Source organism: Pyrus communis, chromosome 15, assembly GCF_963583255.1.
Source record: "Pyrus communis chromosome 15, drPyrComm1.1, whole genome shotgun sequence".
Classification (NCBI taxonomy): domain Eukaryota; kingdom Viridiplantae; phylum Streptophyta; class Magnoliopsida; order Rosales; family Rosaceae; genus Pyrus; species Pyrus communis.
In genome coordinates this window covers 10367549-10390745 of record NC_084817.1, presented here as the reverse complement: position 1 = coordinate 10390745, position 23197 = coordinate 10367549, and the positions used below count along the sequence as shown (strand labels likewise).

The following is a 23197-nucleotide window of genomic DNA, read 5'->3' as shown; positions in this document are numbered from 1 at the left end:
CAAAACAGCCACGTTTTTGGATCTTCAGGGCTCCAATATAGGGCCAAAACAACTTGAATTAAAGCTTAAAATGTCCTGAACATAATTGTAAAAGGCCTCAAACCCAAAAGACATCATCTTGAACGCCAAAAAGCCCACATAAGCCCAAAATGTGTCTTTGACAGCACTGCGCGCTTCTCCTTTATTTCATCGTGATAAATAAACCGCTTGGTAGAAAATTATGAAACTTTGATACGAACAAGTCAACAGACTCCTGAACATCCTCCAATTAGAATCACTCTAAAATTCATCCTTTGGTCATGTTTTGCTCCAGAGGACATCGAATGTCCTACATTAAGAATATAAATCAAAGTATCAAAATTCTCACAAAAATAACCAATAAATTATAACTAAGAATAGAGTAAAATATATAGTATAAAATCAACTCCTCACAATGCTCCATAGAACAATAAAGTAATGTATCCATATGAGCTCCCACGCCTCAGCGGTATTTTTTAATTATACATGAGCATTAAACCTCTGATGTGAATCTATGTAGATGTTCGTATGACCTTAATTCAGATCAAATTCATCTAGAAGCAATTATTGTTCCTGATGAAGCAATTTCATTTAGAAGTAGGCAGAGGAAGAGAAATTAAGCACAACCTTTTTCTGGGTTCAAACTACTGCATACCGGGTTTAAACTTTTTCTCGTTCCTTTAACATAATTTAGAGTAATAATGGATTAAAAGGAAATTTAAACGTCTTGGAACACAAGATAGGCTTACAATAATACTCGAGGTTTATTCTTACAATTTAGGTTTACATAGAATCACCCATATAAATTATAAGAGATAATATATTTTTATATAATTTCAGTATCATTCTTTCAAATATTTTTACTTTTGACAATCTATTTATATATAATTTTTAGTATCATTCTTTCACTCTTTTTTTTTATTTTTTTTTATTTTTTTTAACAAACGATCTAAACTACATAGTAATAGAATCAATTTGTCAACCAAAAATCAACGAAATTACAATTATGACCTTTAATACAAAACTCAAAAAATGTGAGAAAAGAAAAAAATGGGGCATAAAAGTAATTTCGAACAAACAACTTTGTCACGTGCAAACCGTTGCGCAAAGGTCGTGAAAGCAAGGTTTGCGTGACGAGGGCGAAACCTGCGTTGCACAAAAGGTCTTTGCGCGACGAAAATACAAGCATCGCACAAAAGGTCTTTGATTGACGACAATACATGCGTCACGCAAAAGTTTTCATGCGATGCATCTTGTTCTTGTTGCCGTGCAAAGATAGGTGCGACGCAGGTATTATCATCACGCAAAGACCTTTTGCGCGACGCAGGTATTGTCGTCGTCGGGCAAACCTTTTTTCTTCCTTTTTTTTGACAAAATTTTTTTATTTAATTGTTTATAAATATTTTAATTAAATTATAAACAATAATTAATAAACCAAGAAAAAGTAATTATTATAATATATATGAAAATGTACATACAAGCTTTCCGAACATAAGAGAAAAAACTACAACAAGTAGTCATCTGGGTTTGATGCATCAAGCTACTAGGTATTGGTTGGGCGAAGTGGCTGGGAGGTCGAAGGTGGAGCAAGATTAGTTGCTGGCATCGGGATTTGGAGGCTCGACATCTGTAAGGCTCATAAAATCATGCTCATCTTCTCGTCCTGGGCCAAAAACTGGGCTGCAATCTGGGCTTCCCGAGCATCCCGAGCTGCTTCTTGAGCCGTAATCTTATCTTTTAGGGTTTCTACTTCCTCCGTCAGGGCGATGACCTATCTTGTGGTCGGTCTAAAAGAGGAGGCACCCGTCTCATGAACCTGCGCCTTCCTCATACCCCGAACAACCTTGCCATGACAAGAACTGAAAGTCTGATCCAGGACTTCAGTCAGGATCTGAAGACCTGCATCCTCGAGTACAATGACGTCCTCGGTCGGGGTCTCCAAGGGAAGCAGCGATGCTGCTTCTTAGAGAACAGTAGTGCCCTTCTCCACCATAGAAACTTGTAATAATAAAGAAAAATTATTTAAGATTTAATAACAAATGTAATTAATTTTTGAATGACTCATAAATATAAGAACAATAACAATTACATATACTTACATGGAGCTACTCAGTGGTCTCATCGCCAGGTCGAACGTAGACATCCTTGAACATGTCGAGCTCTAGGAACTTAGAACCCTCCTAAAGAAAAAAAAAACATTAAGAACATTTTATTAATCAATAATAAAAAATAAATTGTATAAAATTAAAAAATTAATATACTTTTACCTGACATCGCACCTTAACCCTATACGAGAAGGGTATCGAACCAGAAAGGTGGAGAAGTTTCTTTGACTCTCGAGCTTTCTTGCCAGCAACAGCTTTCTCTTGTTAAACATACAATATACATGTTAGTGTGACTATTTGAAAGAAATTATTAAAAAAGCTTAAAAAAAATAACAAAAACAATAATAAATTATTATTAAAAGTATTATGTACATACCATAAATTTTGTGTTCGTAAAATGTTTGTAAAGCCACTCCCAATCCTCCGGCCGCTCCTACAACCTGATTGGGCAACCCTCTAGGTGAGCAATCTCCAGATCATCCCATTTCATAATATGTCCTCAAGATTATTATTGACCTACAAATATGAAAATAGTAAAATAATAGTAAAAAATTTAATAATATTAAGATAATATACTTTGGTTTATAATATTTGTAAACAAAATTAAAAAATTATAAATGCTAAAAATTAATGCACTAACCGACAACTCATGCTGCACTAGTTTCTTTGTCCTCTTGGGAATTTATGCCCAAGACTCCCACTGCATAGGACAATGCCACCGAATAAGAAAACCATAGCTGGTAGAGATGTTGCTATGCTGCTGTGAGGTAGCCGCTCCACGATGTTGCGAGTCATACGTAATCTTGATCAATTCGTTGGACACGCGTACATTGTGTGCCAGCTTCAGCATTCGATTAGGCCCCCTGGTGTATTTTTTAGTTGCCCAAAATAACTTAAATGGTGAAAACCCTAATCTTAAATTTCTACAAAAAATTTGGCAAAACTTCCCCTAATAGTATATCATTTCCCAAAAGTAGAAACAATTCTAATTCAAAAGTAGTTTTGGTTTATCAACTCCAAACACATGTTTACTTGAACTAGCTAAAACAATAAATATAAAAATATACACACGTGTGTATAGTTTCATGCCATGAAAGCTAGGTTCATTTAGTTTCCTTATATATATCCACACATATATACTAAGAAATACGAATATATACTAGCTATTATGCATAGAGCATTTGACGGTGATTAGTAGTTGATGAACCGAACCAAAGGCAATATACAGACTCCAATGAGCTGCCAAAGCCAATGGGATTATCATAATTAGATACGTTTAAGATATATAGCTGGTCCTTTCTAAATGAGCTACCATGTGATAAAATGTAAGAAATGAACCATTTCTCACTTAGACTCCAATCAGTTGCAGAGAAGATATAGGAAACAAAGGCAATATACAGATTTAGGGAACAAAGGCAATACCAAAGTTGAACATCTTTTGTAATTTAATGTCTGATTCAAATCCCAATTCCGAACATAAAAGTCTGAGACATGATTGCTCACTATCATTGAGGATGACCACCTGGGATGAACTGCTTAAACTTCATATCAATGTTCAATTCCACTAGATTTGGCAGTGCATCTAAATTTTGGGCGAAACCTTGGCCAGAAGAAAGCCTTGGAGTATCACATGACAATCATGACTCTTCATTCTAGAAAATTTACACCCTTTCACGTTCACGCAATGCGAGATATTGGAAGCATACCCATCTAGAAACTTTATAGAAGAAACAAAGTTGAAAAACTCTTTCTTCCTATTCGGTTTAATTGTAAAAAACGGATGGCCTTTCTTCAATGTACCACCGACTCTCTTCATCCATAAGAATGATCTAATGCCCATTTGTTCCAAATTGAGGTGAGCTTCAATCGTGTCCTTCGTTTCTGACCTAATGCCCATTCTTCAGTGTACCACCGACTTTCTTCATCCACAAGTTGAAAAACTCTTTCTTCCCATTCGGCTTAACTCTAAAAAACGGATGGCTTTCAAAATCAACAAACTATAACCTGCAAAAAAAAAAAATAGAATAAAATCAACACATAAATAAAAAATATGTACAAAAATAATTAACTAAGAATATGATAAACACAAATTAATCCAAACAATCACCCGCAATGACACCAATTACTTGATAGGATTTTTACCACTTGCAAAATTAGTGATAAAAACAATTAAAAATACTTTCAGGAGAACATGGTAATTGTAGTATAAACGGCTCAAGCAAGGTTATTTTCCACAAGGATTGAATGAATAAATTGTATTTAAAACCAACTCTTAATTAATTATCTAAAACGAAGTTGGGAAAATGTTGATTTTGGAATTTAAAATAATAAAAATACTATTAAATTAAAACAATTAAAGAAATTAGCAAAATAAAGAAAACAAAAAGAAACGTTTTGAAAATCAAATTGTAAAAGCCTAGGGTTCTACCGTTACCATAACAATAAATAAAAAAAATAAAAAAAAAAGCACATATCATTTCAAACTTAAGACCCTTCGTTTATTTTAAACAACAAAAATCATTGCTTCTGATTAAACTTCTTAATCATTTAACCAAAATTTTAAAAATTTATACTCTTATGAAAAGAAATTCCAAAATTTTAAAAATTTTATACTCTTATGAAAAGAAATTCATAAAAAATGGAAAATAAAAAAACACACATAATGTTATGAATCTAAGACCTCTTTGTTAATTTCAAACATAATGAACCACCACTTCTAGTTAAACTTTTTAATCATTTGATCAAATTTTATAAATTTATACCCTTATAAAAAAAATAGTAAACATTAGAAAGTAAATAAACCTATAGCGATTTGAACCCAGGACCTCCTTGTTAAATTTAAACAACATAAACCACTAGTTCTAGTTAAACTTCTTGATACAACAACAACAACAACAACAAAGTCTTTTCCCACTAAGTGGGGTCGGCAATATGAATCCTAGAACACCATTGCGCTCGGTTCTGTGTCACGTCTTCCGTTAGATCCAAGTACTCTAAATCTTTTCTTAGAGTTTCTTCTTTGAATGTGTACAACTTAAGAAGTAGCCGCATCAAGTCTTCATGATTAGAAGATGGCGGTTGTTGTCATTACTTCTCATTAGGTACAAATAGTTGCTAACAAGAGTCTCTTATTAGTGGCACATATCAAAAGAAAATCTCACAAAACCTGACTATGGTAAACCCAATGAGACAAACCCATAGTCTAAGGAGAAAACTAAGTTAATGCAGGATCTCGATATTGTTTCACATCTCCAAGATGATCATTAACATACAAAAGGGTATAACCAACCCATAGTAGGTGTCTCGTCAAAACCTCAGCAAATTACCAAAAATCCAGTTAGGAAAGTGCTCCTAATCGTAGGGATATAGTATGTTAAGATCATGTGAGTATTCATTAGGATACTCCCCCTGAGTTCAGCAAAACTCCGCAAGAGAATACCGGTGATGCAAATCTAAAAGTTTGTGGAATCCAATTTCATGAACAACCTTCTAAAGGTTGACTTCGGCAGTGACTTTGTGAATAGGTAGGAAACATTCCTGGGACTGGATATGCTTGACTTCAATCTTCTGAACTTGTTATTGCTGATGAATGAAAAAAAAAAACTTCAAAGCAATAAGTTTGGCGTTGTCATCTTTGATGTATCATTTCTTTAATTTTTCGATACATGCATCGTTGCCTTCATGAATAAAACGTCAACGATAGTAGAAAAGCCACATGTGTTTCTTATGTGATCAATCACGTCCCTCAACCAAAATATTTGCGCGATGCTTCATGTAGGGCTAGAATACCAATGTTATTTGAAGACATAGCAATCAACTCTTATTTGATTGATCTCAAGATATTGTAATATCTTCAATGGTACAGACATAACCAGTTTAAGAACACACCTTGTGTAGGTCAAGTGCCAAGTACAATAAAGTACCGATAAGTATGGAGCTATAGGTTCCAGTATCTCTTTATCCTCGTCTTTAGAACAAAATAGGTCTCATTTTGCAGAGTTCGAACAACCATGTGAGTACTCAAAAGCTTTGCTTTATCCTCATTAAAGCAGCGTAACACATTTTGGGTGTCGTTCAATTGGTGGACTTGTATACCAAACAATGCTCTACTCCTTGCAATTGGTCGAAGACAAAACTATCTCATCCATCAAACACCCCCTTTAATAATTTTATAAAAATCATAACTAAATATCGGATTTGTCTTCAATAGTCTAAACTATTAGTAGTCCGACTTTTTATCTATTAGATTGACAAGTTAAAAAAAATAACATTTCATCAATTCAATCATGACCCTCCATTTCTCAACCACTAATTGGTTCGGCCTATTGCTGAAAAATTGTTGAATACCACTAGAACTTTATAAACGTTTTAATAGTTCACTCTAATTAACGACATTTACTATTACTGGGTCTAATCTCAAACTTTTACAAGCTTGGGCCAAACCATCAACACTTTTAATTTCATGACCCGACCCGAATCGTTCCGACGACCCCCCGCGTAAACCAAAGACGCTAGGTCGGTACAAAATTACAATCCCAACCCTTCCCCCCCTCTCTCTCTCTCTGCTCGTCGTCCCTGCAAGCAAAACTCTCGGTGGAGAAATGGGGGCCGGGCGCGAGGTCCAAAGCTCGCTGGACGGGCTGAGAGACAAGAACGTGATGCAGCTGAAGAAGCTCAACACTGCCCTCTTCCCAGTTCGCTACAACGACAAGTACTACGCCGATGCCCTTGCTTCCGGCGATTTCACCAAGCTAGGTTAAGCTTCGATTCTGGGTCTTCCTTATTTGTGCATAATATTTCTGGGTTTTGTTTAGGGTTTTTGTTTAATTTTGCATAACATGTTCTGGGTTTTGTCTAATTTTGCATAACATTTTCTGGGTTTGCTTGTTTTGTGTTACTAATGTAGATTTTATGCAAATTCCCTGAAATGTCTTGTGGTTCTTGCTTATTTTGTAAAATCTTTGTGTATTTCGTGGTTTCTGTTCGTTCTGCGTATTTCATAGTCTTCCTTGTTGTTTGTTTGCTTCGGGTCATCCGAAATGGAATTTGTTTACGGGTCGTGCTGGGAAATATTGGGCTTTAGCTCATTGCATTTGGAAATGCTGGGTTTGGTCACTTGGATTTGGATACACTTTTGAAGAATGTCGACAACACAATTGTACAAGTAAATTGAGGATGAAAACTTATTGGTATGTCAGGGATGCAGCATCGGTGAGGTACTTAAGTGATTAGCTATCCCCTGGATTTTTATCAGTTCTTCAACAACAAAATTATATGTCTTCTTTGATGAGTTATGTTCTATTATGCATGCAAAGAGGGTCATTATGAATGAAGAAGTGGGTGGGACAGTGGCTTGGGCATTTTTGAAGGTATCCTGTTATGAATTGTATGTGCTGAGACTATTATTTAACAAGCTTATTCGCTGAGCCATCGAAGTCCATTTCTTATGATTTCTCAATGAATCTGCATATATGGTCTAAAAATAGATTGATAATCATATGTAAACACGATTACAAACTTATTGTGTAGCTATACCCTTGATTTATCATCCTTCAGATTTTTTTTTCCTTCTTTAGCACTCGTGACTATGCTGGAGTTGACTACTTGCCAAAGTGACAAACAGTATGAAAGTTTAAAGTTTAATTCCTGCTATTATTTGTATACAGCATATTTCAGTGATATATGCGTTGGTGCAATTGCATGCCGGCTTGAGAAAAAGGAAAATGGAGCTGTCCGCGTGTACATCATGACATTGGGAGTTTTAGCACCGTACCGTGGACTAGGCATTGGTAAGCAAGCAATGTTCTTCATATTATAACTTTGGTGTGGCATTGTGGTCGAAATACATGATCCATGCTTTGATTAAGTTTGCCTTCTGAATACAAACTTGAGTTGTCAAGAAGTCTCCTGCTTTGTGGTGGTTCTGTCGACTGGTAAATGTTGGCTTAATCTGGATATTTACAACTGTGCAAATTTTCTGATCTAAGTTCTGGGATTTTTGCAGGTAAACAACTGTTGAACCATTCTCTTGATCTGTGCGCCAAGCAAAATATTTCCGAAATTTACTTGCATGTTCAGACAAACAATGAGGACGCCATAAACTTCTATAAGAAATTTGGGTTCGAAATCACGGAAACCATCCAGAATTATTACACGAACATTACCCCTCCAGACTGCTATGTGCTCACCAAGTATATTACTCAGACAAAGAAATAACATGTCAAAGCCATCAAATGGGGTGCTGTTCCATTAAATTTTGGTCTGTTTTATTCCTCAATTATGCTGGATGTTGTCTAGTTGTTAAGAGTTATGAACTAGCTAAAATTTATTGGAAGCTGAGTTATGTAACGGTTCATCTGCGATGTTTCCGGTGAAATGATTGTTGGTTTTTTATCGGATTAGCTCACGATCATATGGAAAATTTCATAATTTCACGGCCAAGTAAGGGTTTCCGGCACGTTAACAAAACCCTTTCTGGCTTTTCTTTATGAAGTGTGTTGTTATTTTGGAAATGCAATTCTGTAAGCAGGCACCACGCATGCAGGGATGAATGGACATCACTCTTTTGATGATTTATTTTCTGCTTTGTTCTCTGTATTTTCGCACTCGGTACAACAGGTGGAAGAAACGGAAACTGAATGAATAACGTAAAATCTCTTCGGTTACAATGTATTACTATGAATCATCTGAAGTTCCTTTCCTCCAACTATTTCTCAAGAGTTGGGGCAGACCAGACGTACGAGGAGGAAAGATACATGCTGCTTCCGGAGTTTACAATACTTGATATACGAACTACATCGTATTAGACATTACAACAACTTTGCTTATTTTTCCATATGTACAAATTGGAAGGTTGGCAGTGCGTGAGCAAATGTCTCTGTTAGAGTGATCGTCGATCGATAGCTGCCTTGAATGTTCAATAAGCCAAACCACCGGCAAAAGCATCTCCGTCGTGAAGTACACTCTCCGTCAGCCAATAACCATCCCATGACCCTCCAACCCTCTGCCAACAAGAAGCTACAGATCAATACAGGTATAACTACAGTTTCCATAGTTCAATCGTATAAAACGCATATGATCCATATCGATATAAGGGTAACCTAGTTTACAAAATCAAAATCACAGTCGTACTTTCGGATTCAATAATAGTTCCTTGACTAGCACTCTACCGACTATCCAGTTCCATATTACGCTTTACAGACCATGCCTGCCGTGAAGCATTGCAGACGGCAGACATTATTTTTTGGTTGGATACAGCAACCAGTGGATTCCTATACTTTTTCCGTTTTGGTGGGGTGTGAAATCCAGTATTCAGAATATGTCCACAGGTTTTACAACACAACTTATATGCATGTTTTGTTGCCTCGTAAATATGACATGTTCATCATTCATCTATTCCCCTTAAGAAACTTTGCAAAGCGAAAACATCTTCACTAACCTGAACCATTGTGAATTGAAATATTTCTTCTTCCTCTGGCCGACATCCTCTTATCCAAACCCGCTGCTTGAATAGGTTCTAGTTCGCAGTCGCAATTCATTCAACAAAGATATCGAATTAGAAATGCAATTAAACGTGTAACAACACCAGAGGACTCGAGTCTAGTATGGCAACTCTAAGTTAGCTCAAAGTTACATCACATATAAGTTTGTTAGCGGAATCAATCAACGTACTCATACCTCCTCCACAAATAAACTGCTCAACATCTTCCTCTCTTTATGACATAACAACACTCTATATGTTGAATGGTGAAAAATTCGCCTAAATCGTTCAAACTGCACACATAGCGAATCACCCAACCAAGAGAAAACCATGAGCTACAAATATCACTAGGGGGAGTAATTTCCGCAGATTTTTCCTTCCCATGCACACCCCTGTTTACTTGGACTTTGGAATGAATAAATCCAAGGAGAAGCAAGAATTAACAGGGTTATGCAGAAGGAGAAAAAAGGCGTGCGGAAATCATTTGAAAAATACAGCATTGCACCAACCTGCCCCAAATCAAAGAATGGGCCGAAATAGGTGGACCTCTCAAAAGGATCAAACCCAGCAAACTATGAACAGAGGAAACCAGGAAACAAAACATTAAGAATCCAAAGCCAACCCTATTTCTTCGTGTCAAAAATAAATCCAACCCAAAAAAGAAGAAGAAAATGAGAAAGTTTACCCTGTACATGACCTCGATGCCATAATCGGGGCGGGGTTGATCGTTGTACTTGAGGGCATCCAGCTGATGCTGAACAGCTTCTTCTGCGCTAAACTAGAACACAAGTCAACAAATTATATCACATAAACAGAGAGAGGAACTTCAACGAATGAAATCATTTATTTTTCCATATGGTGAGATGATTACGTTTAATCTGGGGCCAAAGGGCCTCTTCTTCCGGGATTCCAGCCTGCAAATTTCAAGATCGTCATCAGTTATATATCAATCAATAGGAGTGAGAGAGAGAGAGAGAGAGAGAGAGAGAGAGAGAGCGAACCAATCGGCTGAGAGGAAATCAGGAACGTCAGCAGCGCAAGCTCTGAATCGAGAGCTTGGAGATTTGGTTTTGGAAAGGAGAAACAGAGAGTGGGGAGATGGCAGGGAGGAGCAAAACGACATGCTTTAAGCCGAGATAGCTACTCTATCTCTCTCTCTCTCTCTCTCTCTCTCTCAGAGTCTAATCTCTACAGTAGTAACGAGAATGGTGGAAATTTGGGAAAGCGGAGAGAGGTTGGAGACTCCAATGAAGAGGGAGAATATTCAGTGTCTGAGGATGAGGATGTAGGATGTTTGCAGCCGCTGATTTGATGTCCACCGTTGGATTGACCACAATACTTTTAAATTTGACAAATTAAAGCAAAATTCCAGATTAAAAAATATAATGTTTGCTGGCGTACCCGTTATTTGTCTTCATACTTTATATAACTCCACAATCAAGAGTCCAAAACGATATTCAATGTCTCTGTGCTGTAAAACTCTTATCGTCTTCTACTGACTGCCCATCCTTCTTCAGTTCACAAGCAAAACAAGAAAAAAGAGAACTCTCTTCACCTCTATAGAGAGAGAGAGAGAGATGAGTCTGAAGAAAAAACCCAAGGCAGTAACAGTGGGAGGGAGCATCGCAGGGGTATCATGCGCCCATACGCTCGTATTAGCAGGGTGGAACGTTTTGGTGGTGGAGAAATCACATGCTCCCCCAACAGGAAGCCAAACTGGGGCAGGACTTGGCCTTGACCCTCTCTCTCTCAGACTCATCCAGTCATGGATTCAAGACCCTGAGGCCATCTCCAATCGAAGGATCCAGAGGGTTAGAGGGCCGAAAATAATCCGAAAACCGTCTCTAACCAAGGGTTAGGGCAGAGGACTCGTGAGCCCACGGAATCTGAAAGTGCCAAAGGGCCAATCTGCTAGCCCAAAGGAGTCAGCCCCAAGCTGGGCCAGGAATTTAAGAATTGCTGTCGGATATAACTTACATCATTGTTATTAATCCTATCAGTTATATCCAACAGGAATTCTTTAACAAATTTTGAAATCCAACTGCTAGCTGATGTCAGTTACAGTTGGATTCAAAATTTATTTTTTTATTTTTTTATTTTTGGTTTTTGGGCCAATTGTTTTTTTTTTTTTTTTTTTTCAAATTCTTAAAAATTTTAATTTTTTTCCTATAAATACCTAAACCATTCATTCACATTCCTCACAAAATTTTCACCATTCCTACACCATTTCAATTCTCATATTTTCTTACATCTTTCAAAAATATTTCCTTCAATTATTTCAATAATTTGCAAAAGGCCTCATCTGCAATAAAAGGTAGGACTTGGACCCGAAAAGAAGATGAAGCTCTTTGCAAGGCTTATAGATAGGTGTCGAAAGATAGTGTGAGGGGGAGTTCTTAAACAAGTGAAGGTGTTTGGACTCGTGTATCCAAAAAATACTTAGAGTTCTATGAAGACACTACTCTACTGAATGTCCGAAACCATGAGAGTTGTTCTTCAAGATGGAAGAAACATCTTCACCCAAGTTTGAACAAATGGCATCAAGCACTGTTAGCAGCCGCAGTAGTAGACATGAAAGCGACACTAACTACTACGACGAAGTAAGTGTTTTCACAATTTATTTTAAATATTTAATTATATTACATTTAATTTCATCAATTACTTTCCTTTAATTTTTGTAAATACATTTAATTATATTACATTTAATTTCATAAATTAATTTCCTTTAATTTTTGTAATTATATTTTCTAGGTACGCCAAGCGGAGGAATTGTATATGGAGGGTAGCTCGAACCCCTTCAGTTTCACAGTGGGAAATTTGTAAAGGGTAGGTGTTATTTGAAGGTCCACCTCAACATAGAGTAAGTCCTACATCGGTGTTTGGAATTGCATCCTCAGCTGTAGATATGGATGAAGATGGATCTCCTACAATTCAACAAATAAGGGTAGAAAATCCGTCTTCGGGTGAAGATTCCATACCTAGGGCTATGGGACGAAACAAGGCATGAAAGTTGAAGGAAAAGGGCAAAGCAAATGATGATTACGTCGCTTAACAAGAAGTGGTGGCCTCATTGTGATTAATGGTGGAGCAAACTGCCCTTAAGGCGGAAGAAAGGAACCGCAGGCATGAAGAACGGGCCAAACAAATACAAGAAGAGATGGATGATAAGAATATGGAAATGAACACTTTGAATTACACTCTAATGAGTCAGGCCTATTTTCATAGGAAAAAAAGAAGAAATTATGACCCAACAACAGTTATTTACCTCTAACTATACTCCTATAATGATAGATGATGAAGATGATGTTGATTATGGATATTAAATTTAAGTAGTTGTAGTTTTTAAATTTAAATTAATGTTGTTTTAAAATTTAATTTGTCGTTTTAAAATTTAATTTGTAGTTTTTAAATATAAGTTGTAGTTTTTAAATTTAAGTTGCTATTTTTAAATTTAAGTTATTGTAGTTTTTAAATTTAAATAATAAATTATGTTTGAGCCTATAGCCCTTTGGCCCTCGGTTGGAGACGGTTTTTTGTGATAGGGCTAAAACGAGTCATTTGGCCCTTTGGCCCTCGATTGGAGATGGCTTGAGCTTCTTTGCCAGACCACTCTGCCCTTTACAATTGATCAAGTACAAAACACAATTCCTCAATTCTATTTTGTTGGTCTGTAATTTGAATGCTGATGACACTTATGCAAAAGTAACTCGTAAAAGTAAAAAAATTTGTTCACATGTGTTAAACTGTGATTTGTTAGTTTTCTAACAAGCTCGAAATTTTTTATTGCTAGAATGATGCCATAGATGGTGAGAAAAAGTTGAAATGGACACTAACTAGAGATGAGGAGTTGAACTGTTGAGCAGGACATTGGGGTGACCTACATGCTCTTCTATACAATGCATTTCCACCAAACCTATTTCTTTGGGGTCACCGTTTCCTATCTTTCTCCATATCTAGTGACAAGTTTTTAGTTATAGTGAAGGCTTCATCCCATGAAACCAATGAAGTCATCGAAATCATCAGTGATTTGCTCGTTGCAGCAGATGGATGTCTCTCTTCCATCCGCCAAAGTTTTGTTCCTGACCATAAACTGAGGTTTGTTACTGTCAAGTGTCAACCATTTTCATGAAAACTTTCATATTTTGAGCTTGTGGTGTGTAGTGATCTTGTGTGTGCTGCTTTAGGTATTCGGGTTATTGCACATGGAGAGGGGTGCTTGATTTTGCAGGAAATGAGAATTCAGAAACCATAACCGGCATCCGAAGGGAATACCCTGAGCTTGGAAAATGCTTGTACTTTGGCTTAGGTTCTGGGACTCACACTATGCTGTATGAGCTTCCAAACCGAAGGCTGAATTGGATTTGGTACGTCCATCAACCCGAACCTGGTCTGAAGCCTAACTCGATGACCATGAAGGCGAGCCGCGACATGATCCAGAGTATGCACAAAGAAGCAGAGAAAATGTGGCTTCCGGAGTTTGTGAGAGTGATCAGAGAAACAAAAGAGCCTTTCATCAATGCCATATACGACAGCGATCCCTTGGAACAAATTTACTGGGACAATGTGGTACTAGTTGGAGATGCAGCTCACCCCACAACTCCTCATGCCTTAAGAAGCACGAACATGTCGGTGCTAGATGCTGTGGTGCTAGGTCACTGCTTGAAGAAGTGGGGAGCAGAAGATTTGCAATTTGCTCTTGAAGAATATGAATCAATTCGATTACCAGTCGTGCGTAAACAAGTCTTGCATGCAAAGCGAATGGGTCGGATTAAACAAGGCCTTGTTCTTCCTGATCGCCAACTTTTCAACCCCGAGACCGCTAACCCAGAAGAGTGTCACAAGCTTCAGCAGAAACTCATGCCCTTTTTCACCGATGTTCCATCCATACTACTTTAATTCAAATGTTATGCACCGGATAATCGTCAAGACAGATCGTCCTGATTCCGATTCCGTTGCTCTGTAGCCAATAAAGCATGATATCCGTTCTGAGTATTGTTCGATCTTTGTATATGCACGTGTTAGAGTTTGAACCTGAAACTATTTGAACACAATATTGAGCATTCGAAACAAAGCTGTATAGAAAACGACCTTAATCGATGCATACAAAGATCATTCTGTTATTCGTTCAAAACTAAGATAAAATTGTTTACCACCATGAATGAGGAAATGCCTAACTCATTCTCCCATAACTCATTCCCAACAGATTAAATACAGCCTAAGATTGATACAATAGGGCAAGATGGTATCTCCAAGCAGTTTTAACATTCCTATCACTAATGATGAAAAGAACAAATTACAGAATTCATTCGCGCATGCACGTAACACTGTTGTAATGTGATGCCAAGTTTTACCGAGCAACGGAATCATCATTTCGAAGGCCATGTTGCTTGAGCTGACATTATGATTCCCACAATGACTCCGAACAATCCAAGTGCGCTGCCGAAGATCTCAATCACAAGGATCTTCACAAAAAGTGAGGAGTTTTGGGCATCAGACAATGCACAGCTGCTTCCAATAATTCCCACACATAACCTGTCACAAAATCACAACAAAATCATCATATTGTATAGTCATTGAAAATTTTCAAAACTCCATATACAGGAACGTGATAGAGAAGGATAAAGATATTAACCCGCAGACTAGGTTGGCAAAGCCCACGATAATCCCAGAGGCGAAGATTGCATATCCAGCTCTAAGAGACTCGGGCGCATATATCTTTGACGTTGGAACACTCTCCAACTTTGTTTGTAGAATAATTGCAACAATAACACCATATATAGCAACAGCTTCACAAAAAATAACACTGCGACAGAAAATGCATCCATTCCAAGTCAGTCCCAAATTGGATCATCTTAATGTCACACTTCAAAATTTACAACCAGCAGTGCTACATTAAAGTAGAGAAATTCAAGGTCCATCGTTAACAATAAGCAAATTTCCTACATTTGTGTTAAGAAACAGGTTTTACGAGGGTTTAAATAAATAGCATAATTCTCCATCCATCAATCAATTAACACAGCTAGTTTTAAGAATTTCCGTTCACAAAAGATAAAACTGAGACAACCAATACATCCAGTCCAAGTCAGTCGCGAAACATCATCATCTTGATCTCACACTAAGTAATTCACAATCAGCAGAGTTACGTAAAAGTTCAAATATTCAAGGTGCATCGTTGAGACAAGCAAAAATCCCACATTGGTGTTAACTGTTAAGAAACAGTTTTGGGCGTGTTCGAGTAGATAGCACAATTCTCCATCATCAATCAATTAAACAAGCTAGTTATAAGTGCATTTGCGAATAAAAACACGACCCATTTTTCAATTAAGATTTTTAATCAACTATCGATTTCATTTACTGGGATGCTACTCCAGACCATCGAGATAATCCTAATTGTCCGGGGTTCACATTTACTATAAGTTTGCTATATTACTCCAAATCTACTAGCAGAAGCTAAAATTAAACGAAAATGCAAGCAAAATTGCAGTAAATTCCGAAAATTTCATCACCTAATGAGATTCTTAGAAGTGATTCGAGGAGCCTTGATTGCTGCACCGATCAAACTGCTCCCAGTTATATATATCCCCCTAATTTCCATCCAATTATATTCATCATCAGTAATTAATCCAAACATTAGAACTTTAATTAAGAAATGGAGAGGAAACAAGGAAAAGGGAAAACCAGGCGGCGCCGAGGACAGAAACGCCGATGGCGACGGCGATGCCGATAGCGGAGAAAGTGTAGGGAGAGATCTGGACGAGGGCGCGTGCCCAGGAGCTCGAGTAACCCACCACTACTGCTGCACCTGACATTTTCAGAAACCCTAATCGTAGACGTGAAATTGTGGGGGAAGATTTGGGGAGGGTAGGAGAGAGTCGGGAGGGTATCTGATCTGATTCGTGTGATGTGATGAGATGTGGAGGATGGAGATTGCTGCTTGGCAAGTGCTCGATGCGCGCGTGTTTTCTCCAGCCGCTTATCTTTGGGCTGTATTTTTGGGTGTCTGGGTCTGCTAGCTGAATGGACCTACCAACCGTTTAGGATTCTCTCCACTTTTTTTTTCTCTCATTTCTTTTTTTCTATTTGAAGAGTCACAATTAAATCACGTCAATATTTTGTATTAATTTCTTTATATAAAGAAAGACAAAATGAAGAGTATGAGAGGAGCAGAGGAAATGGGATGGCAATAGAGGAAGAAAGAATCCTAATCCCTTACCAACATCTATGTAAATCTTGAAAGTTTTGATAGGACAAGTCATTCATATTTCACCTGGGTAGAAGACAAATTGAAAACTAAGAATGGGAAGCAAGTGAAAAGAGAAATAGAAAACAATATCGTTGTTCAAACAAACAAAATCGATACATTAACTGACAAATTTCAATAGAGATGAGACTTCCTATAGCATGATTAGTTTTATGTGTTTAAATAGCAATACTTAACAAAAACTCAGGTTGAATTAAGCATAATCAAGCTCGAAGTGATGACTTCCACTGCATTTAGGTGTCAGTCTATCGCTAATTTATGTCCCTTCCCTTGCCCTATATCTTAAGCTAAAGGGTAGTCGTAGACCACTTAAAACATAAGTGAACATTGCGATTTTGCATTTGCACTTTGGAGCATAAGTATAGGAGTGTTAAAGTTTATATGGAGTTTTGTTGAGTTTTTAATTAAATTCATACACTTTCGCGGATTTAGTAGGCTTTTATTGACTATTATAAACTCTATAAAATTTTGTAGACTTTTATAAATAGACTTTTAAGGTAAAAACGAGTTAAATGAATGACTTCTGCAGAACTCTAAAGAGATAATTTTTTTTGAACTTTGTGGATTTTTATGGAATTTTTAATGATCATTTGTTGTAAATATCATTTTTTTTTTCGAGTTTTTATTATTGAAGTAGTGATCATGACCATGACAAAGTAGTCCTATGAGGTGATAGTGTGGCTATGATGGTGGTGGAAGTGTCACGTGGTGATTTTTGGCAAGATGGTAGTAGTAAAAATGGTGTCTTTGGTGGCGGCAATAATATTAGGGGTGGTGATTGTGTGAGTGTCGGGGTGGTGGAAGAGTAGGGATGGGGGTGGTGATGATTGCTGTGACATGGTGGTAGAAGTGGTGATAGTAACAACCATTATATTACGCTGGATGGTGGAGTATCATTAGAGAATTTAGAAAAAATGAAATCCACCAAAATTTTGGGGAGAGATTGGATTTGCTAGGACAAAAAACTTACTATAAAGCCACTAAAAGTCTATCAAAATCCATGACTTTTAAAATCATATAAAGTACCGAATTTTGGATACACTTGCATTTTTGTAGACTTACAAAGTGTCATAATTGAATACCACAAGATTTTCATGTACTTTTTAGAAGTCATAAAAAGTCTACATTCAATAGAAGCTAACTTTTGTTAACTGAAGTCTAAATACATCATTTTCGTGAACATTAATACAAGTTTACTTAATGACAAACTATTAATTTTTAAACATGAATGACAAATTAATCATTAGTTAGTGACTGAAATCTCTCTCAAGAACAAATAGCTGCTAGGTTTAGCAGCATAAGAGTTTTCTATTTATGCTAAGGTAACCCTAATCTATTAACCTTGTAAATCAAGGGGGAAACAATTTCAAACGAACAGATTGTAGAAACCATAAGAATAATTTAATGGATCATGAGATTTTCATTTTCCTCAATATACAAGAATTAGTTTTTCTGGTGCCTGTAAACATGGACACCCTTTCTCTTACTTACTACAAGGAACACACGTAACACAAAACCAACCAATAAATAATAGTACTCATCGTCATCAAACATCCCAATTTCTGTAATCTTACATCCTAACAATATGGCCGAGCTTATCACATTCATCTGCAAACGAACCGTGGTGAGCACGAAGCCTGTCCAAGCCGGAAAAACCTACCCCCTATCCGTTCTTGACCGCCACATGGAAGAGAACCACCTTAGGATGGTGTTGTACTATCCATCAACTGGAGTGCCAACAAAGCCTGGTGAAATCACAACGAAGCTTAGAGAGTCCCTTGCAGTAACACTTACTAATTATCCGATAATTACAGGCCGGTTGCAGAAGAATGACGAAGAGCAGTGGATGATAAAGTGCAATGATGCGGGCTTGAGAATGATTGAGGCTAAGGCCAGAGGGAGTTTGGAGGAGTGGTTAAGAAATGTGGATAGGGAGAAGGAGCTTATGCTTGTTTATTGGGAGGAAATGTACCATAAGCCTTATTTTTGGTCTACATTTTATGTTCAGGTAATCATCTTAGTACTCCTTTGCAATTGAGAATTGCTTCTCTATCTCCATTTGTACACAATTATGTGTATTTCTCTTTCAGCATGTAGATTAATCACGTGATGAGATAGATACGTAGTTGTGTATAATTGATTACACTTAAAATTTTCTTCTTGTAACAGAAAAATATTCTCGTAGTCAATAGTTTGAAATGCTATGTAGTCTAATTGAACATTAGTAGGATTGGTTTCTTGCTACATAGTGTTCAGATTGATAGTCAGACAATATATCATTTTCTTCATAATAACATGTAGAAGCATTGTCTCTTTTTCGTGTGTTTTCTTGTGTGAAGCTTACTGAATTTGAGGATGGTGGACTAGCAATTGGGCTGAGTTGCACTCATCTCCTTGCAGATCAAACTTGTGCAACCATGTTCATCAAAGCTTGGGCCGACACGACAGTCTTCAGCAAAATGATGCACCCTCCATTTTTCTACCCGTTGCCTTCGCAGAGGCCAGGAAACGGAAAGCTGAACCAAACGCCCTACACTGCCTTGATCAACCATTACAAAACCTCCATCAGCAAGTCAATTGACATCGTCGATGCAAAACACACGACTGTTACTCTCGTTTTTTCAGACGACATGGTTCGGGCTTGCATTGCCATGGCCCAGCCCATTGATGGAACTGACAAATCAAGCCCAACACCGTTTGAGGCCCTTTCTGGGCTCTTTTGGGTTTGTATTAGCAAGGTAAAAGGAATGAGAAATGGGCTTGTTGACATGTCTATACGCATGGATATGAGAAAAGTTTTGGGGTTAGATAAGGGCTTCTTTGGAAATTGCATGGTTTATAATAAGGTTCATCTGGAGGGTTTCCAAGAAGATAATTTGTCACAAGCTGCAAGTTCTATAGGTGAAGTAGTGGCAAAAATGGACCGTGAGGGAATCATGGATTTGATCGAGTGGCTTGTATGTAAGGATGATCGATCTCGGTCTTTGATGAACAGTTGTGATCTCATTTGTGCTAGCTTAGAGGGTGTAGACCCATTCTCGATTATTTTTGAAGATGTGATAGTACCCATTCGTGTGTCGTGTTATGTTGAGCCGGTGTCCGCATTAGGGCAAGTTTTGATCCTTCCGGCGAAGCCAGGCGATGGTGAGCTAAGTAGGGTGGTAATGGTTACGCTTCCACGTGATGAGGCCATAAAAATGTGTGAACACGATCTTATTTTACGCCTCTCTCCGACCATCTTGATGGATGTGAATAAACCCTAGGTGGGTTTAGTACAAGGGTCGCACTGTTTCCCAATAAACATTGACAATTGCTAATCTTTAAGTAGAATCCCAATACATAATGTAGCAAAAATGATAATCCATGGTCATAATTTGATTTAGTAGTCAGTACAATTTATCTGAGTCTCAAATAATACACATTTGTGACAGACCTTTAAACTTTTTTATTTATTTATTTTAAATTTTGTATAAATTTAAACAAACTAAAAAAACTGAAGTATAATACACACCAAGAGACTATATTTCAGGTACACCACCCAAAAATTCCTCTCCATAAGATGCTTATGACCATAAAGATTGTGACAAGCAGTATAAATTAACCCATGAAAATGACACATTTCATGCTGCTACTAAATTAGTGGAATTGGGATATATTGTTTTACCTGCTCCTCACAATTAATTAAAGGATAGTCGTAGAATGGAAAGCATGCAATATTTTATTAAATCCGCCCACCAATTTCGTTATTTTTCTTGTAACATATTGAGTAATTTCTCCTTAGAATATATACCACCTCACAATTCATCGTTCTATTCCACATTTCCACAGCATGACGTGTTATACATTTCTACCACAGCAGGCTACATGCAATGTATTTGTAAATTAAACTGGTATTTATTTATATTTTTTGTTATAAAGAAAGGTTTCGAATGCTGGTTTTCTAGTATTTCTGTTAGTTGTTTTTATTTTTCTCTTTATTTTATTCTGTATGGCGACTAAACTATATACCTTATGCTAAACTGACTGTGATCATTTGGTCAAAGTAATCAATCTAATAACATTTAGTCCCACTATTTTAAGGGATGTTTAAAGTTCAAATCTCATGTGCGCATATTATTAAACAAGAATAAATCTAAGTATTGAGGCATTCGGTTCACCAATCATCGGGCCATACTCATTTACCTTTAGAACTAGAAGAGAATAGTTCATAGAAAGCAAAAGCCCATACAAAAGAATTAAACTTAATTATGAGTTAATTAATGCCCCTCATTCAAAAGGAAAACTGATTATATAATACCACATTAAGACAGAGTTTCCTGAAATTACAAATATTTTGAATGAGACATGCAGACAGCACCTGCAACTGCAACTATGATGTGCCACTTCTCCAAACACAGCTTAAATAATCTTGTTGGTGTTGCAGTTGAAGGAGCATCTACTTGTTTGGAAATTAGGAGTTTTGAATATGCCATCTTCTCACCAAATCCTGAGCTTAATTTACGCCTTCCAAATCCAAAGACAAATGAACAAGACATGAAGCTAAGTGTTAAACAGACTGACCTATATATATTGGCCTAAAAAAAGTTTAAAAAAGAAGGCTGATCTTATGATATTTATATAACTAGAGGTGGAAAAACTTTAAAGCCGCAAACTTGATGAGCCGTATCTTCAGGAGTACTAGCTAGGACCACTTACTTTGAATTTCTATGGATGAAAGTTATATTTTAAACTACTTTAATATATCTATGAAGGGAGTCATTAAACTCGTGCATAGAAGGCGTACAAACTCATTTGACCTAGCTAACACAAATTTGCAGACATTACTCTTTTTATTTATCTTACATTTTACATAATCTCTTGTTTTAATCAAAACATCTTGCTAAATCTAATTGAAAGAACTTTAACTATATATGAACCAGAAAGGTATAGTCATTAGTCGGCAGCTCGCTAAGAAATTGCTTATTTACTAATTTGTTATATTTTCTGGGTTCATCAACCAGCTCCACATATAGTGGCCTGGCAAAGAGTAAGCAATTTAAAATATATCAAATGTTAAATGAAAAAATGACATCAACCGTTGGGCTACTGACGCAACTGCATCTTCGAGCACCGATTGCAGAGTTTAATAACCTAAATGATCATAGCGATAAGATGAGGTGTAACTAGTAGATTACTCTAATAGCTGCTTTCTGTGTACCCATCAATAACAACGTTTAATGGTGACCACTTTTGTTTAGAAGCGACGTCATTCTGGTGATGAACAGTCTATTTCTACTGCTAACAAAACTTGACTGAACACTTAATCATCCCGATTACCTCATATTAAATGGCAGTTATATTGAATCAATCAAATTCCGTTTGTAATACAAACAGCCAACTGGCTGAGTATCAAGTTGGTCAATCCTGTAGCCAGTAAGAATAATTGAGCTCTATATTATTCGAAAACTTACTTAATTAGGCACTAATTGAACCTTAAACAATGTCTCTAATCGCGAACAAAGCGACCACGCCTATGACAACAATGATAAATTATCGTCCGGCTAATGAATAACGAATTCAATATCTATATTAAAGTCTTGATTTCCGTAGTATTGTGTCATCCATGATAACTCATGAGCATAATGTAGGTTCTGTAAAACAACTAACTTTCCCACGACAAGAAGATTCCATGGTTTGTCGTGTATATAAGTTTGCAGCTGTATACAATGAGCAAATTAATCACACAAGTTGTAGTTAACGATAATTTTAAATTGAAGAAGCATGAACTGTACGCAAGTGTAGACTCTAAAAATTACAAGACTTACGTGGCGAATAGGCCGAGTAATCAATGAGCTAACTATGTTCTTATATGAATAGTTGTTGATGAGGGCGTGCCAATTTGCCATCGAGCTCGGTTGGGTAAATGAGATGGATGTGGTAGTGTGGTGATAAGACGCGATGCTGACTTCTACACTGAGAGACTTTGGTAAAGGAAGGAATACTCTCGGCCTAGGGTTCTGGAACTTGAAGATAACATTATGCCTTCGGTTGCGAAGTTCAATATTCTACACTAAATTTGACCGCTTCAACTACATTTGTGAAAATATTTTAAGTGTGCTGAACAATAATCAAACTAAAGGAACATATATACTCAAAAGAAATGAGTGGCTCTGATGAGTCAATATTATACCACATATTTTACCCTAATCTTAGTATTAATTTGGTAATTATTTTGGTAGAATTTTGATACTTTGTTATATATTTTCAATGTAGGACATTCGATTTCCTCCGGAGCAAAAAGTATTCAAACAAATGAATTTTGGAGTGATTCCAATTGGAGGATGTTTGTGTATG

The 23197-nt window shown here is 36.9% G+C and overlaps 4 protein-coding genes and 1 pseudogene across 4 annotated transcripts; 3 read left to right on the top strand and 2 right to left on the bottom strand.

The window, feature by feature from the left end:
• Positions 1–6657: 6657 nt before the first annotated feature.
• LOC137718452 (uncharacterized) lies at positions 6658–8516 on the top strand. Its single transcript, XM_068458006.1, has 3 exons — positions 6658–6878; positions 7790–7912; positions 8128–8516. Exons 1-3 carry the CDS (start codon positions 6725–6727, stop codon positions 8337–8339), a joined length of 489 nt encoding a protein of 162 aa, XP_068314107.1. The 5' UTR covers positions 6658–6724; the 3' UTR covers positions 8340–8516.
• Positions 8517–8742: 226 nt separating this feature from the next.
• LOC137717480 (uncharacterized) lies at positions 8743–10862 on the bottom strand. Its single transcript, XM_068456863.1, has 7 exons — positions 10605–10862; positions 10475–10517; positions 10289–10381; positions 10113–10175; positions 9801–9896; positions 9562–9639; positions 8743–9126 (listed from the first exon to the last, which is right to left on the bottom strand). The coding sequence occupies exons 1-7, from the start codon at positions 10724–10726 to the stop codon at positions 9040–9042; spliced, it is 582 nt and encodes a 193-aa protein (XP_068312964.1). The 5' UTR covers positions 10727–10862; the 3' UTR covers positions 8743–9039.
• Positions 10863–11170: 308 nt separating this feature from the next.
• LOC137717536 (uncharacterized) lies at positions 11171–14511 on the top strand (annotated as a pseudogene).
• Positions 14512–14656: 145 nt separating this feature from the next.
• On the bottom strand, positions 14657–16598 carry LOC137717537 (V-type proton ATPase subunit c''2). Its single transcript, XM_068456933.1, has 4 exons — positions 16282–16598; positions 16110–16187; positions 15236–15406; positions 14657–15135 (listed from the first exon to the last, which is right to left on the bottom strand). Exons 1-4 carry the CDS (start codon positions 16410–16412, stop codon positions 14970–14972), a joined length of 546 nt encoding a protein of 181 aa, XP_068313034.1. The 5' UTR covers positions 16413–16598; the 3' UTR covers positions 14657–14969.
• A 1851-nt stretch (positions 16599–18449) lies between these two features.
• LOC137717393 (protein ECERIFERUM 26-like) lies at positions 18450–20127 on the top strand. Its single transcript, XM_068456758.1, has 2 exons — positions 18450–18872; positions 19204–20127. The coding sequence occupies exons 1-2, from the start codon at positions 18450–18452 to the stop codon at positions 20125–20127; spliced, it is 1347 nt and encodes a 448-aa protein (XP_068312859.1).
• Positions 20128–23197: the final 3070 nt, after the last annotated feature.